Source organism: Trichosurus vulpecula, chromosome X, assembly GCF_011100635.1.
Source record: "Trichosurus vulpecula isolate mTriVul1 chromosome X, mTriVul1.pri, whole genome shotgun sequence".
NCBI classification, from domain to species: Eukaryota; Metazoa; Chordata; class Mammalia; order Diprotodontia; family Phalangeridae; genus Trichosurus; species Trichosurus vulpecula.
In genome coordinates, this window is record NC_050582.1 from 9332344 (window position 1) to 9350755 (window position 18412).

The 18412-nt window shown below is 40.9% G+C and overlaps 1 protein-coding gene across 1 annotated transcript; it reads left to right on the forward strand.

Annotated features, from left to right (window-relative positions):
• The first annotated feature begins 16628 nt into the window (after positions 1-16628).
• Positions 16629-17814, forward strand: LOC118832684 (L-lactate dehydrogenase A chain-like). Its single transcript, XM_036740016.1, has one exon. The coding sequence runs from the start codon at positions 16638-16640 to the stop codon at positions 17637-17639; it is 1002 nt and encodes a 333-aa protein (XP_036595911.1). The 5' UTR covers positions 16629-16637; the 3' UTR covers positions 17640-17814.
• Positions 17815-18412: the final 598 nt, after the last annotated feature.

An 18412-nucleotide genomic window follows, 5' to 3' on the forward strand; every position in this document is an offset into this window, starting at 1 on the left:
TCAAAGCTCCATAAAAATGATAGCTATTAAGATCACCTTTGCAAATATAAGATGAAGGAGGCAGAGCTAGACATGCTTTGTCTGAGAATTAGCGGCAGTTTTAGTGGCTTGAAAGCACAACGCAAGTCCACAGTGTGATGCAGCTGGCCAAAAGCTAACATGCAAGAAAGGCCTAATATCTGAGTGTGGGGTCTGGGAAGAGGACAGACCAAATGTATTCTGAAATCTTAAGCATAATGAAGGAAAAACAATGGCAGAATTTCTTGTGGAATGATGAATGACTCCACCCCCTGAGAATCTAGGCTAGCTGTTGCCTCTTTGTGTGGCCGAGAGGCCAAATATTGCTACTTTCCAATTGCACATTCCACACCTGACTTCTTAAAAAAAAACCACACCATCTCTCTGCCATGTTGGTTTTGAAAACTCTGGTTTAATGATAGTATGTATACATTGGTTTTTAAGTGTTATGTGGTGTGGTAACACGGTAGATCTCCTTTTAGCCTTTGGGTCTCTCTTGCTCTGAGCTAGCACTTCTTAAACTGTGGCTCGAAACCCCATGTGGAGTCACAACCCACAGTTTAAGAAGCATGGAAGGGGTCTTGAGTGGAAAAAAGTTTAAGAAGTCCTGCTCTAAGCTACACTCATTGATGACCACCTTTGCAAACAGGCTAATAGAAATATAGGAACTTCCCAAAGTTTGCACCAGAATTTGAGGGAATTCAGTAGTTGCTGAGAAGGGCCAAGAGGAAAGCTTGGTAATAGATGATACTCTGAGAATGGATCACATAGCTCTGTAGGCAATTCCTCATCTTTAACACACAGACTTTTGAAAGCAGGCCTTCATATAGTTTTATATCTAAGAGAAAATGCAGGTTTGGAGATGGAGTATGGGAAAGAAAGAGTAGTACATGGTGGGAAACCATCATTCTGTTTCAGTGTTGGGAGATGTGATCAATAAATTTGGGTGAGTGGGACCAGGGACAAGTGAATTTAATGGCCTCCAGAAAACTTTTTTTTCTGTACAAAAGATTTCCTGTCCTAGTATAGGGTTGTAGTTTCCAAAAAATGGCTTATTAAGTAGATTTATTTGAAACAACACGTTCATATCTTAGGATTTGAACACAAGTGATTTATTGTGCTTATTGCTGGTCAACAGTCACTGCCAAAGAATGAATTCTTCATTTCATTAGAAACAGTCTGCTTGAATATATTTAAGTCATTTCTAATGAAACATACACATTTTCATTTGTAAGAAATGTATTTCCAAGGTACACTGATGCCTTTTACCTTCTGTGCTATAAATATATTGTAAGCTATTTGTAAGGAGTCATATGTTGCCATACACTCTCTGTAGCAGGCTTATCAATATAGTATTAGCTCTTTATACCTCCTTTATAGCCAACCCTTAAAATAAGGCATCCTTGCATCCAATATTGCCTCCTTTGCTAAATGCAGTTAAGGCCAAAAGCCAAAACCAAACCAAACAAAAATAATTACCTCCCTGTTCAATCTGAGGGATCTGAGAGCTTAGAAACCTCTTGGACTAATTCTACATCAAGTAGGAAAAAGCACAGCCACGTGGTCTGCTTGGCAGTTGCATTCCAGAAACTGGCACACTCTTCATTCTCAAAGAGGGAGAGGGTAGATGTAGGAGTTTCAGAGTGAAGTTGCCTTTTTCTCCTCCTTTTGCATCTTTTACTTAACCCTGTAATGATCCAGGCAAATGAGAGCTAGCCATTTAGGGACCTGAATGGAGAAGGAGGCAAGCCTGGAGAGGGCATCAGAACACATACTAGTGCTTCTGCATGGTGTGCCATGCCATGCTGAGGTCTGGGACTGCCAGGGTTTTGTTGTCTTTAGCATGGATGTAGTTTTGATGCACAAATGCATAGATGCTACCTGTCTTGTGAGTAGACTGGCTACTTCCTAGTTCTTTGGTCTTCCCAAGTTTTAAGGGGCTATTAACCAGGACCCGGAGACTAACTATGCCCCGGCTTCATCCTCATTAGATGTCTCCTGAGTGACAGGAAAAGGTATGGCAGTGCTGCCTGCAGTCTACATTCAACACCACAGCCAAGTCCTCCAAAGTGCTGTGTGTCCTGTCTGTGGTTCATGTTTTATAACCCCAGGATTCAAGGTTATATTGAGAGCACACATAGGTCCTCTTTGCCACTTAGGTATTGTGACAGAATTCTGGTTGGTGCAAAAAAACAAGATCCAAGGCTTTTCTATGGAATGAATGTCTCTGTTGAGCAGACCCGAAACTAGCAATCTGTACTTAGTGGCAGCCAATGGTGGGAGAGGCTTGGTTCATATGTGTCTTCTTTTTTACCTCTCTCCATCTGTTAACTATGATGACAAAGAGAATTTTGCCACCCTGGGAAGAAACTGTAAGAGTCCAAGGACCTGAGTTTGAATCTGGGTTCTCCTACTTTCTGTGACCTTGGGCAAATTGCTTAACCTTCTTGGCCATCAATATCCTCATCTGTAAATGCCAGAACAAATGAAATGATTTCTTAGGGCCTTTTCAGCTCAAAATCCCTGCTCATATGAACCTTGGACTGTCTGGCAAATGCATACAGCTCTGGGATCAGGACAGCAAATCAATTCATTCTTTATACAGTGTCACAAAAGGTGTTTTTCTTTGGCTACCATAGGTCCCTGGGGCTTAGAGGGCTATCTTTCAAGCTCCCCCCAACACGTTCTCCATTATTACTTTGTTATACCCTCCTCCCTTCTTTCAATGCCTCTTCTCAAATACCCCCTACCGTAGCAATGATCCAGCTGGCTATATATAACTCGGCAGGTGCCTTTCGGAGATGCTTCTCTTATCTGAAGGGGCCTCCAGGGAGAAGAATAACACACCCAATGATTTGTGCTGCCAGGCTGAATCATAGGATCTTAGAACTGGGTGGCACTTTCGAGGTCATCCAGTTCTCCAGCATATTAGAAGCATGAATCCCGTCCATGATATGGCCCACAAGGGGTTCATCCAGCTACTATTAGAACACTTCCAATGATGGAACTCACTGCCTTATGAGGCTGCTCTTTCCATTATGGGACAGCTTGAATTGCTAGCAAGTTCTCTTTATATCGAGCCCATATCTGTCTTCTTGTAACTTTTAGGCATCGGGCCTAGTTCTTTTCTCTAGAAGCACATAAAATAAGTTTTATCCTTCTTCCATATTACAGCCCTCCAAATATTTGATGACCACTCTCTGGCCTTCCCTATCTCTTCCTCTCTCTAGGATAAACATCACTAAAATGTGGTTTTAAATCCCCTTGTCATTTGGGTTGCCACTCCATTTTGTGAATATCCCTCCTATATATATAACTTATATATAACTATAGTAATACACAGAACTTAACCCAGTACTCAGGATGTGTATTGCCTGAAAGAGACTAGTACGAATATTGCATCCTTCATTCTGGGCACCCAATTTCTGTAAATGCTATGGAAGTTCCTGTTGGTGAGACAGCACAGCACAGTGGAGAGAAAGCTGGCCTGAGGTAGAGAGATGAGCAGACCTGGCTTCTAGCCTCAGCTGGGCCACATACTGGCTGTGTGATACTGGCTAAGTTATTGATGTCTCAGTGCCGCAGGCAACTCCTGAAGACTAGAAGGTGCAGCCAGTGTGCTTCGGGAGAAGTTACTTTCTCATGGAGAAGTCGATATGGTTATGAAATCACAGGTCCAGACCAAAACAAAAATCATATTAGCATCATTGGACAGCTAGATGGTGCTGCAGTGGTTAGAGCACCAGGCCTGGAGTCAGGAAGACTCATCTCCCTGGGTTCAAATGTAGCCTCAGATACTTCCTAGCTATGTGACGTTGGGCAAGTCACTTAACCCTGTTTGACTCAGTTTTCTCATGTGTAAAATGAGCTAGAGAAGGAAGTGACAAGCCAGTTGAAAATCCCATGGAGTCATGAAGACTTGGACACAACTGAACAACAAACCACATTAGTAACTCATTGAGCGTCTTGGAAAACCTGTGGTCTTCTTCATCTGAACTGTTATTCTCTATTCCTCCTCACCCTGTAACTGACTATTTTATTATCCTCAAAGCTTATTGCAAGACTTTATATTTGTCTGTGTGAAATTTCACCTGGATAGATTCAGTCCAGAGTTCTAGCCAGTTGAGACCTTTTGAAATCCTGATTCTGTCATCCAATCTGTTAATGATCCTTTTAGAGTCATGAAGTCTACAAATTTGACAAGTGTGCCATCTATGTCTTCTGTCAAGTCATTTGTAAAACTGGCAAGGCCTTTGTAGGGGCATTCCTAGCATGGAGCCTGGAAATAAAAACGGTTTTGTAAATTGAATTATTATTTTTTGATATTTCACTTTTTATTCTGGACCTAATCACCAAAAAAGAACATTTCTACATATGCAGTTTAACAAAAAGAGGATAGGATATGAAACTGTGAATATCTATTTCAAACTGCTTGATATAAAAAAAACACATCCACAAGTAACTTTCAAAATACTCCTGCTTCCTTCCAAACTTCTGTGCATTTAAATATATTTATCTCTCTTTTTTGTTATCACTCTTGTGATTTCCTGCCTCCATGCCCCTCCCATTAAAAACCAAGAAAAAGAAAGACAAGCAAAATAATCCTTTGGAACTAACAAGCATAGTCAAGCAAAGTGAATCCACACAATGGTCATGTCCAAAAATGTCTCTTTCCTTACGTTGAATCCATTCATTCTCCGTCAGGAAGTGAGTAACTTGCCTCCTCCTTCGTCCTCTGGGGACGTCCATGTGGGTGGTCATCACGTTGATCAGAGTCAGTCCCCAAGTATTGCAAAGTTGCATTTCTTTTCAGGGCGGTTATTCTTGCATAAATTGTTCTGTTTCTGCTCACTTTCCTCTGCACCTGTTTATATTACCCAGGATTCTCTGTAGTCATCTCGTAATTTTTAAGGTGCACTAATATTCTTTTACATCTACATATTACTATTTCTATAGATGTTCCTCAGGTGATGGATACCACTTTAAATTATAGTCCTTACCCCCTCCCCTAGCCCTTTGCCCTATTCCCTTCTTTAGGATCCATACTTTTGTTTTGGTTTTACCTATTCCCCTATTCCATCCCCAATATTATCTCTCTCAGCCTCTCTCCCCTCATCCCTACTTGTTTCTCTGTTGAGTTTGACATATTTGTACAGCAAATCGTGGGTTCAATCTTTGTCCATTTCAAACAAGAGTGAGGCTAATCCAATGTTTGCCATCCCCCCCCCACTTCCTCCTTTATCACGATTCCATCTTGTGTGAAATTCAGATTTTGGGGCTGGAAGAAGATATTGTTTTTTTCAGCCCTAGCTCCTAGCGATGTATTTTTTCAGGCCACCGTATTGGCTGGAACCAAATTGCATTATTTTTGATAGGGCCAAGGACAAAACCACAAAAACATCTCTCTGTGAATTGTCGTGTCCTGGAGCTAGGGTCTGTGAAACTAGGTTCAAATCCCAGCTCTGCCCGTATTACCAAATCACTTAATTTGTCTAGGTCACAGTTTCTTCTTTTGTAAAATGAAGGGCAGTCTACCAGATGACCACGGACGTCCCTTCTGGCTTGAAATCTCGGTTCAACCAGTTATGAAGCCACCTAATTATTGTCTCCAGCTCACATTTCTCTATCATGTCGACAAGCGTATCAGGAGACTTTGTCAAATGTTTGCTAACATCTTTATTTGCTGTGTCTACAGGATTCCTCCTATCTACCGGGGTAATAACCCTGTCAAAGAAGAAAATTAAGTTAGTCTGGTTTGAATTGTGCTGAAATGGGGAACCAAAATGCCATTGTACCCCTCAAGGAGCAGTATGACTAACCAGCCCCAGATTAGCAACCTGTTTTCCGTATACAAGATTGCATGAAACTCTGTGAATATAATATAATAATAATGAAAGACAATATGCTCAAGGAACTTGGTTATTAAAATACCTGACAAGTTAAATAACTCCCAAGATTGATCATTTTTCCCTAAGATTTCTGCCAGTGCTAGCTAGAGTATCTCTTTATTCATTTAAGCCCAAATGAATCACAAAATCTCTGAGTTCTCCAACATCAATCTGATTCAGTGTGTATCTGAAGAAGACTGCTCTCTGTGACATCTATGACAGCAGTCCTCCATGCTTTGATCAAAGACTTCAAGTCACAGGAAACTCACTGCCTCCCAAAGCAGCCCATTAAACAGTGGAATGGTTCTAATTGTCAGGGCATGTTTCCTTGAGTCTCAATTCACTTCTTCCTAAGTTCTACCCATTGCTCCAAATTCTGCCCTGTGGCATAAAGCGGAACAAGTCTTATTCTTTTCTGTGACAGCCCTTTCAGTCTTTGCAAACTGCTATCATTCTCCCCATCCACCCGGGTCTTCTTGTTTTCAGGCTGAACATTCCCAATTCCTTTAACTAATTCTCCCCCAGAGAAAACTTGTTGCTCACCTCTAGACCATTCTCCAACTTCTCAGTCTTCTTCTCACCTAGAACTGAATACAACCCAACTCTTAAGTAAGGAGAATCAAACTCTTAACAATCACCAAAGTAAAAACCACACAATTGCTCCTGGAAAGAGGATGACAATGAATTGAGAATGATAAGTTCTATGGCCAAATGGGCCTACCTCTATTCCGGGCCACATAGATTTCCCAGCTTCTAACAGAGAGGTAGAAACTGAAGACAAAAGCAAAGAAAAATGCTAGTCATCCCTCTGATCCCCATAATAATGGTTTATCCCTCTCTATGTAAAAATGGGTTGGGAGCTCTTGTGCTCCCCAGTGCTCCATCCTTCAGCAGAGAAGAAAGCCAGGCCAGAGAGCAAGCTGTTTCTGGCAGCAACTTCAGTGGTTATGTTATGGACCCGAAGTTCTGTGCTCTTTTCAGGCAGAAAAATGGTTATAGCTTCCCATAGCGTACTGTTTTCTTTGCTAGGGGACAGAGAGAAGGGACAGTCCTTAAAATTCATAAATGTATGGCTGATGTCCTAAGGGCACAGCAAGGGCGAATGTCAACAGGATACAGCAATATAGTATTCAGAGGAAAAAATTTCTGTTGAAGGTTACATGCCATAATGCAACAGAATTGTCTGGCCTTTCGTGCATGCTTAAATTGAAGTTTCCACAATGTAGTTGAAATAAGGGTTGGCGGGGGGCTCAGAGCGGAGGATGGAAGGTCTAGTGGAGCTGTCTGTGTAGAAAACAGAGGTGAACATTTAAAAAAATCAGATCTGAGTGGAACTGCATAATAATATGCAAGAAAAAATGGCCACCACACGGCTTTGACACATTTAATTTTATCCTCCCAGCCAAAAAATGGAATACATTTAAGAGTTCCTTCTTCATGGTGAAACATATTCAATTTGATATCAGAATCGACAGTTGGACAGCAGGATGCCTGCAAACAATCAACCAAGGACAGGATCAAAGGGAATGGGTTAAAAAGGCAGCAGGTGGGATTTAATTTCGACATTTGGAAAAGCTTGTGTGGAAGGGTTTGGTGATGATGGAGTGCATTCATCCTTAAGACTCATAGGACCAAGTGTTCACACTAGTGGTCACTGACAAGCTAGGGGAGGGGGACAGGGATGGGGGGGAACAGTAAGGGGATGTTATTTAAGCTGAATTTATGTCCACATGAACAATAATTAGCATGATTGAACTGTTGGAAAAGAGCAATGGTGAGGTGGTTAGGAGGTGGGGAAGGCACCACCACAGCTCACCTGAGCAGGATAAATGACCTTTTGGGGATTGGCGATCTTTGAAAAGTCTCTTCTATCCATGGCCACATTTTGGTCATCACTTGGTATCAATAATGCAGAACTCCAGGGAGTCAGCACCTGCATCATTTATGTGGCTAAAATACTTCTTGAGGTGTCAGTATTCTGTAAGCACTGAGATACAAGCATCCAAGGGAGGGCTGAGAATCTGTTCTGGAGAAGAAAGCCTTTAAAGCACATTTTAAGTATTATGGTTCTTTGACCAATTCCTTCTCTATTCCACTGTTGTTTATCCACAAAGGATTTTTTAAAGTGCATTGCACCTTTGCTTCTCCATCCTTAGAATGGGTTTAATGATTGGCTTCCCTATTCCCTTCTTGGGTCTATCTTTCACATAGCTTCCAAAATTTCTTTAAAGCTTGGGAATGACCATGTCACTCCTTTTTTCAAAAACCTTATGTGGTTTCCTATTGGCCTTAAAATAAAATGCCAACTCTGTAGTCAGGCATTCAAGACTAACCACAATCTTGCTCCCACCTGTACTTCTAGTTCTTTGTCTCCACCCCCACCACAGTTCTCTGAATGCAGCACTCCATCTCTTGTTTCTGTCCATTCCCTGTCTAGAAGGAATTACCTCCTCTTTTCTGTCTTTCATGATATTGTTGAAAACTGATCTGAGCTTCAAGGTCCAACTTAAATGTTCCCTTCTATGTGCTGGGCTCACTGATTTCCTGCAGTCGGGTTCATTTGTGCTGCATTTACTGTTTGTGTATATGTTGTATCTCTGTGTATGTGTGGGAGGTCCCACACTGCCAGTAGAATGTAAGATCCTTGAGGGCAGGGGCTGCTTACCTTTCTCTTTGTATCCCTAGTAGGTAGCCCAGTGCTTTGCACATGGTAGGAGCTTGCTGAATTGCACTAAACCCAATAAAGATTTTCATACTTTACTAAGGAAGTGATTAGAAAGAATTGCTATCACTTCTGCATGGAAGATCATAAAGAAATTTATTGTAGCTACAAAGATAAGTACCAGTGTGGTCCCTAAGATAGAGCAAAGGTAGGAAGAAGGCGATGGGGTTAATTACAGTCTGGCACTCAATCTAGAAGAAACTTAGCAGTCTTGTTCTCACATTCTTCTCTGAGCTTCATGGGAAGGTCGATTTGGGCAGCAACTCTGAGCATCTTTGTTGCCGGTGTATGTTTATGTCTTCATTCAGGAAGCTGTAGAAGGAGGTGGGAATGGGTGGTGACTAGCACAGTTAAAGGCCGAGTGACTCAGGGGAAAGCATGCTGGATTGGAAGTCAGGAGACTGAGAATCTGCTGCTTACATTATACTTGCTTTGTTCTAGTATTTGGAAATGGATGTCTCATAGGTATCTTAAAATCAGAATGTCTGAAACTGAACTCATTTTCTTTTCTTCCAAACCCTTTCCTCCTTCCCAAATTCCATACTACTGTTGAGGGCATCACCAGACTCCCAGTCATTCTTGCTTGCTAGCTCTGTGTTTCTTGTGACTCCTCACTCTCTCTTGCCTCCCTTATCCAATCTGTTGCCATGTCTTCTATACTTACCTCCTAAGAGACCAGAGATGGGCCTCAGGGTGCAGAATGAGACATGTTTATGGACATGGCCAAGATGGGAATTTGCATGTTTGTTAACAAAAGTTTTATTTTCTCCCCTCTAGTGGGGAGAGGGTGAGAGAGAGAAATGCTTGGTATTGAAAAACTAAAGTTTAGTTTTTACCAAGGTGAGAAGGCTGAACTAAAATATCAACTCAGGTTTCTTCCAGCTTTAAATTTATGATCCCACTTGTAGGTGAGACCCAAGCCAATTTTGATTATTGAATAGGTTTTTGATGGATGTGATGACTTTCCAAAGCTATTTGCATGTCTGATTTTTGAAGATTAAATTCAGTATTAAAAAGAAAAGTCAAAATTATTTCCAAGGCCACAACCTAAGTCTGTTTCAGCTTTAAGCTGCTAGTAGTAAGGGCCAAGTCAATAGAATCAAAATCTCAAGAGGCCCAAATAATCTTGAATGTATTCAATGAGTACTTATTTGTCACCTGTTTTTTTATTGACCATTTTTTAATTTTAAATTTAAATACAAAAATGAAAAAAATTGCTATGCATACAAGCAAAACATAAGAAGATTCATTATAAAACAATATATTTCCATTTCAAGAAAGCCTAGCTTTGTTTTGCTTTCTTGTAGGTTTTCTTTTGTTCCCTGGCATACACTTTTTGCTTTAGTTTTTCCCCTTCCTTCCTCCCACCCGCCCCCAAGAAGGCTACAGTTAAGCACAGATATAGATACATATAGATAGATATCTATAAACATACACACACGTACACATATACATTAATACACCCAATTTTCTGTATTCCTTCTATTATTGGCTACATAGGTTTTATTTATAAAAGAACATTTTAATTTAAAGTAATCAAATTATGCATTTTATACTTCAACAATGCTCTCACCTTATGATATAGTTTAAGGTCTGTTAATACTGAATCTGCTTCCTTTACATCTTTCCCCCCTGGTTTCTGTGATGTTCCTGACCTTTTGTTCTTCCAAATGAACTCAGTTATTATTTTTTTAACTCAATAGGATTTTTTTTAGTAATTTAATTGGGGTGGCATTAAGTAAATAGATTAGTTAGGTAAAATTGTCATTTTACATTATATTGGCTTTACCTGCCCATGAACAATAAATATTACTTCAATTATTTAGATCTGACTTTATTTGTATAAAAAGTGCTTTGTGTTTATGTTGGTATAGTTCCTGTGTCTGTTTGGCAGGCATACTCTCAGCTATTTTATACTGTTTAATTATTTTAAATGGTCTAAACAATATTGAATAATATTGCTGACACATAGTATAGTTTCCCTATTTTTCTCTTTCGATTAAATCTGTTTTAGCTTTAACTTTGTCTGAGATCATGAGTACTACCCCTGCTTTTTTACATAATAAATTCTGCTCTTGCCCTTTATTTTATCTTTGTGTGTATCTCTCATTTTTTATGTGTTTCCTGAAAGCAATGTATTGTTGAATTCAGATTTTTAATCGGCTATCTATTTCCGTTTGATGGGTAAATTTATCCCATTCACTTTCTAAGCTAAAATTACTTGTTGTGTATTTGCCACCTGTTTGGAGTACAGTGCTGAAGAAGATACACCATTTAGATAAGATGCTGTTTGCCCAGTGAGGCTAAGAGTCTAGTAGGGGGTAGGACACCTATACAGATAACTATAATCTACGTCCCAATGAAGTCCTATGTGAGTTATGAAAAAGCAGGCCATTCATTACTGACCAGGGCCATGGGAATGGCTTTATAGAGGAAGTAACAACTGAATTAGGGTTTAAGTGATTGCTAGGAATTCAATGGAGAGAGGGGAGTGGAGGACATTGGAGCCAAGACACACAATTATGAGAGAGCAGAGATGCTGTGGGGGATGGAGTGTAGAATGTATGGAGGGAAGTGATCACAAGTAAGGTGGAATAGAAATAGGAGCAGCCAGACTGGGGAAGGCCTGGAATTTCAGGCAATTAAATTTGAACTTTGCTTAGTATGTAACAGGGAGGTCCTGCAGAATTCTGAGCAGAGGAATTGCATGATCAGATTTGAGCATAAGAAAGATTATTCTACCAGCCAAATGATGGGTGGATTGCAGCCAGAAAGGGAGAAGAGGTGAGAAGGCCTATGAGGAGGTGATTGCAGTCAATGGGAAGAGTAGTAAACAGGGTCTGTACTGGGTGGGGGGCACCCCTGGGAACATGGAGGATGAGACCCATGAGATGTTGCACAGAGAGAATGGACAGGATTTGGTGACTGATAGCATGTGGCGGGTGAAGGAGAAGGAAGAGACAGATAAAAATGGATATCTTGGTTTTTTATTGCACTTAGATTTCCAAAAACAAACCCTCTTCCCCAAGCCAGAGAATATAGCAAAGAATGAAAAAAAAAGCAACACCAAAACCCACATCTGACAGTGGGATGTGGTTTGTGCAGATAGAGAAGCATGAAAGAGTATGTGGGGTTCAGGAAATAGCTAGTTTGGCTAGAATGTAGAAAACATGAAGGAAAATATCATCAAATAACTAGTTTAAAAAGGTAGGTTGAAATTAAAGTTTTTGCACAAACAAAGCTAACGCAAGTAAGATTAGAAGGAAAGCAGAAAGCTTGGAAACAATTTTTATTGCCAGTGTCTCTGATAAAGGCCGCATTTCTTAATTACACAGAGAACCGAGCCAGATTTATAAGAATGCAAGTCATTCCTCAATTGATAAATGGTTAAAGGATATGAACAGGAAGTTTTCAGATAAAGAAATTAAAGCTATCTGTAGTCATATGAAAAATTGCTCTAAGTCACTACTGATTAGAGGAATGCAAAATAAAACAACTCTGAGGTACCACCTCACACCTATCTGATTGGCCAATATGACAGAAAAGTAAAATGACAAATGTTGGAGAAGATATGGGAAAATTGGAATACTAATGCATTGTTGGCAGAGTTGTGAACTGATTCAACCATTCTGGAGAGAGATTTGGAACTATGCTCAAAGAGCTATAAAACTGTGCAATACCCTTTGATCCAGCAATACTACTACTAATTCTATACCCAAAGAGATCATAAAAAAGGGAAAAGGACCCACACGTACAAAAATATTTACAACAGCTCTTTTTGTGGTGACAAAGAATTAGAAATTGAGGGGATGCCCATCAATTGGGGAATGGCTGAACAAATTGTGGTATATGAATGTAATGGAATACTATTGTTCTCTAAGAAATGATAAGCAAGCAACCTGGAAAGACTTACATGAACTGATGCTGAGTAAAGTGAGCAGAACCAGGAGAACACTGTACATAGTAATGGCCACCTTGTGTGATGACCGACTTTGATAGACTTGGCTCTTCTCAGTAATGCAAGGACCTAAAACAACTCCAAAAGACTCATGATGGAAATGCTATCCACATCCAGAGAAAGAACTATGGAGTCTCAATGCAGAGCGAAGCATACTGTTTACCCTTTTTTTTTGTTTTTTTGTTCCTCATGGTTTTTCCCTTTTGTTCTGATCTTCTTTAACAGCATGACTAATGTGGAAATACGTTTAATATGATTACACATGTATAGCTTATATCAGATTGCTTGCTGTCGGTGGGGGCGGGAGAGAGGGAGAAAAAAATTGGAACTTAAAATCTTATAAAAGTGAAGTTGAAAACTCTTTACATGTAATTGGAAAAAATAAAATATTTAAATAGTAAGGTTAAGGGATAAAATAAAAAGGTAGGTTGTAGCCAGCTTGTGGAGGGCTTTGAATGCCAGGCTAAGGAGTTTTGTATTTAATCCTCGGGGCAATAGGGAGCCATTGAAAAGTTATGAGCAGGGGAGTGACCGCTCCACGGAGGGGATCATGATGATGGGAAGCAGGAGACCCATTGTAGGAGGCCGGGAAGGAGGCTTGTAAAGGACTGATGGAGGGTGGCAGCTATGTGGACAGAAAGAGACAGAAGAGATGTGGCAGTGGAATAGATAAGATTTATCCCTGAAGCTGCTGTGAGTCAGGCCACTTTCTTTCATCTCAGTTCTATTCGCTGCAACAAACACTAAGCAGCTCCTATGTCCCTGACACTGTGAGGGGCTGGATTCACTGACATAAGCGAAATAGCCTTACATTCTACTAGTTAGCAATAGCATGGACTTAAGCAAATACAAAATAAATAAACATTGACCAAGTAACTTCACAGAATGGTAGAGCACTAATGAGGAAGGGGCAGCGAAAGGGGCAAGAAAAGCTTTCTGGTGGATGATGTATCCTTGAAGGGAGATAGAGGCAGCTAAGAGCATTTAGGGTTCTAGGGTCCTGAGAACCTGAGTTCAAATCCATTCTGAGGTACTTTCTAGCTATGTGGCCTTGGGCAAGTCACTTAACCCCTACTGCCTTAGTTTTCTCACCTGTAAAATGGGGACCATAGCACCTACCTCACAGGGTTAGAAATAGATTAGGTCATAAATAGGGGATAAAATGAGAAAAATATTTGTAAAGAGTTTTGTAAATTACTAATTATTATTGTTGGATTCCAAAGCATGTCGGTGAGGAGGACAAGCCTTCAAGGCATGAGGTTATAGCTTGTACAAAAGTACAGCTATGGGAGATTGGTACGTCTCTGGACCAACAGTCAGTGTACGAGGAGCAGCAGCAGTGTGCTGGAGTCAGATTGGGAAGGAAAGAAAATGACAAACAGGTGTTTACATTTTCTCCTCATTTAATTGGGAGCCAGTAAATCTCCTGAAATCGCAAAGTGACATGGTTTCAGAGGAGGGTCTCTGGCATTCAGCCACATCTCTTCGGTGTGCTCTGAGGTGGCTTGATGCAGGACTCGACATCACACTTCTGATTATGCTCATTTATTTCTGCATCTCTTGTATTTTATCTATTTATTTAGTTGGCTTTCCTAATGCAGTAGCTGCTGCTGTGTGTACCACAGGATAATGGTTATTATTTATATAGCAATTTTCATCTTCAGTGTGCCTTACAAATACTAACACATGAATCCTCTGGAGAGCAGCATTATATAGAGCCTCCAGCAAACAGGCCCCCCTTGCTCGTCTGGCCAAATGAATTGAGTCGGTTTATGAAATGCAATCAGAGGCTCATCAGTATCCGCAGAGCCCCCTTCCTGCGGCTCTAGCTAGCTCTGCCCGAATGGGAGGGGGTCTAGGGTCAGCTTGTGCTACTTTTCCTGAGCCCCTCCAGGAGAGGTGTTATCTGAAAACCAATCTTCTGCTTCCTGGCCTCGGAGGAGGCCCCTTAATAATGACTGACACTTCTTCTCAGCCTCCAAATGGGTCCAGCTGGCCTGGCAAGGGATTCTCAGGTATAGCATGTTGTTTCATTTGATTCTGGCTGGCAGCCCTTCCGAGAGGATGGATTTTACCATGGGGATGTTTTGATCCATCTAGTACTGAAGAGCTGCCCCTAGTCAAGTCAAGGGCCCACCAGCCCCACCCTCTTGGACTCCACCCAGTAGTCATCAAACCAGGGAGCAAACACACACAAACACACACATACACACACACGCACATTTTGGGTTCCAAGACTAGAAATCAATGAAAGACCAGATCTAGTAGCTTCTCCTTACACCCCGAACATCTGGATGAGGGTCCCCTGCTCTCTCTTCTTTCTTTCTCTCTCTCTTTCCCTCTCTCCCTCTCCCTTCTCTCTTTCTCTCTCTTCCCTCCCTTCCTCCCTTCCTTCCTCCCTCCTTCCCTCCCTCCCCTTCCTTCCTCTCCTTCCTTCCTTTCTCCTTCTTTCCTCCTTTCTCTTTCTTTCTTTCTTTCTTTTTTCCTTCTTTTCTTCTTTCCTTCTTTCTTTCCTTCTCTTTGTCTCTCCTCCCTTTCTCTCTTTTTCTCTCTTTCTCTCCTCTTTCTCTTTTCCCTTTCTCTCTTCCTCACTCTCTTTCATTCTGTATTTCTTTTTGTCTCTCTCGTTCCTTTCTTCTTTCCTCTCTTTTTTCTCTTTCTCTTCTTCTCTCCTCTCTCTTTCTCTCTCTCCCTCTCCCCATTTCCCCTCTCTCCTGCCTTTGTTTCCTTTCTTTTATTCTTTCTCTCTCCCTCTTTTCCTCTCTCCCTTCCTCTCTTTCTCTCTTTTGTCTCTCCTCTTCTCTTTCCCTCTCTTTGTCTCTCTCCTCCCTTTCTCTCTTTTTCTCTCCTTTTCTCCTCTTTCTCTCTCTCTCCTTTTCCATTTCTCTCTTTATCACTCTCTTTCTTCCTCCCTTTCTTTCTTCTCTCTCTCTTTTTGTCTCTTTCCTCCCTTTCTCCCTTTCTTTCTTTTTCTCTTTCTTTCTCCTTTCCTTTTCTCTCTCTTTCTCTCTTTCCCTCTCCCCTGGTCTCCTCTCCTTCTCCCTTTCTTCCTCTCTTGTCTCTCTTTCTCATCTCCCACCCCCTTCTGTCTCTCTATTTCTCTCTCTCCCTCGTTCTCCTCTCCTTCTCCCTTCCTTTCTTCTCTCTCTCTCCTCTCTCATTCTCTCTCCTATCTCCCCTCTCCCTCCCTCCCCCCCTCTCCTTCCCTCTCTCCTTCTCCTTCCCCACTTCCACTCCCCTTTCTTTCCCATTGTTACACAGAGCTGCTGCCTAATTGCTGCTCTCTGGTTTTCCTTCTTTCTGTGAGGTGGAAAGGAGTTCTTGTCCAACTGCTCAGAGGGAGGCAGAGAGGGTCCTGGGGAGGAGCAGATCTGAAATAGGCACTGACAAGAAGTGGAATTCATCTGACTGGTGCACAGCCTGACAATCAGCTGAAAAAAGGATCCTGGCTAATGTGGATTCCCTCTTTGGATTCTCAGATATGTCAGCTGTGGGGGTCATTTGCCCTACTAAAATGGGGAAAGAAGCCTCAACAAAGACACTCTCCAGTGTTTCTACCTTTGATTTCCTATTCTAAAGATGATGCCATCCTTCAAGAAATCAGCTACAAGTCACTCACGGGAGACCATGGGCACCCGACTTGGTTCTCATTCCATTTAATTCTGTTATTTGTCTATTAAAATGTATTTTTCCTTTTTTATTTTTGCATTCCCTGCCTATCATTGATCTCAGTATCCCTGAAAGCAGTAAAGATTTGGTAGTTTACAATCAAATGACAGAGGAGATTTGCAATTAATTTTTTCTTTTTAAAATATTTTATTTTTCCAATTACATGTAAAAATAATTTTAACATTGTTTTTTAAATGATTTCTGAATTCTCTCCTTCCTTGCCCCCCCCCATTGAGAAGTCAAGCAATTCGATATAGGTTATACATGTGTAGTCATGCAAAATATATTTTCATGGCGAGTCTGGGAGCAGCAGTCTCACATCCAACTCAGAACTTTCGCAGCCTGACCAGCAACCTCGATATCTCCTCAGAAATCTCCCAAAATGGCATCTACTGTCAAGGATCAGCTGATTTTGAATGTCCTAAAGGAAGAACAGGTTCCCCAGAACAAGATCACTGTTGTTGGGGTTGGTGCAGTTGGCATGGCATGTGCCATCAGTATTTTAACAAAGGATTTGGCTGATGAACTTGCCCTAGTTGATGTAATAGAAGACAAACTAAAGGGAGAGATGATGGATCTCCAACATGGCAGCCTTTTCCTCAAAACACCAAAGATTGTTTCTGGCAAAGACTATAGTGTGACTGCACACTCAAAACTGGTCATTGTTACGGCTGGGGCACGTCAACAGGAGGGAGAAAGTCGTCTTAATTTGGTCCAGCGTAATGTGAATATCTTTAAATTCGTCATTCCCAATATTGTTAAATACAGCCCTAGTTGCAAGCTGCTTATTGTTTCCAATCCAGTGGATATTTTAACATATGTGGCGTGGAAGCTAAGTGGCTTTCCTAAAAATCGTGTTATTGGAAGTGGTTGCAATCTGGATTCTGCCCGTTTCTGTTACCTAATGTGGGAGAGACTTGGTGTCCATTCTTCAAGTTGTCATGGATGGGTCCTTGGGGAACATGGAGACTCCAGTGTTCCTGCATGGAGTGGTGTCAATGTTGCTGGTGTGTCTCTGAAGGGTCTTCATCCTTCTTTGGGAAGTGATGCTGATTCAGAGAATTGGAAAGATGTTCATAAACAGGTGGTTGAAAGTGCTTATGAGGTGATCAAGCTGAAGGGCTACACTTCCTGGGCCATTGGCTTGTCTGTGGCGGATCTGGCAGAAAGCATTATGAAGAATCTTAGAAGAGTGCATCCTATTTCCACCATGATTAAGGGCCTATATGGCATTAATGAGGATGTCTTTCTTAGTGTCCCATGTATCTTGGGGCAGAACGGCATTTCAGATGTGGTGAAGGTAAACCTGAATCCAGAGGAGGAAAGCCATTTAAAGAAGAGTGCAGATACTCTTTGGGGAATCCAGAAGGAGCTGCAATTTTAAAACCTTTTAATGTGCCGCCATCAAGAGAGAACAGTCGTTGAGGGGTTATGTATGACGCACTTTTCAAATAGGTCAAATCTTTCCTCTGATTAGTGATTGAACACCAGAAATGTAAAACCTGTGAACACACTCTAGTCTCTTCCTAAAGTTAGAAATGGGGAATAGTACAGTGTGACTACTACTTGTTAAACCCTGTTGTTGTTTGCATCTGATGCTAGATATGACTTGTACAGTCTCAGTAGTTGGCATCAAGCAGAGCTGGCACCCCACAGGTATATGAACTACCTGCCATGTATGTAGGTGCTATAGATTCCCATAGGGCCAGAAGACAACACTCCTGGATACAAAACACCACACAGTAGTAATTCTTTATTGATACATTGAATACTTTTGTGCTCCCCTTCATTAGGGCTCTACAGCAGGCACTATGTATCACCTTTCCAGAGGACCTGATTTTGTCTATATATATATATATATATATATATATATATATATATATATATATATATATATATATATCAATAGTTGTAAATTTCCATATTATATAAAAAGATCTGTATATGTACAATGATGCAATCAGTTCCTCAAGTGTCATACTAACCCTAAATACTGAATAAACAACAAATAAATAATTCAAAAAAATATATAGTTTCATATTAGCCATGTTGTAGAAGAAAATACAGACCAAAAAAAACCCAATAAAAATAAAGTTTAAAAAACTATGCTTTGATCTGCAGTTATATTCCATCAGTTCTTTCTCTGGAGGTGGATAG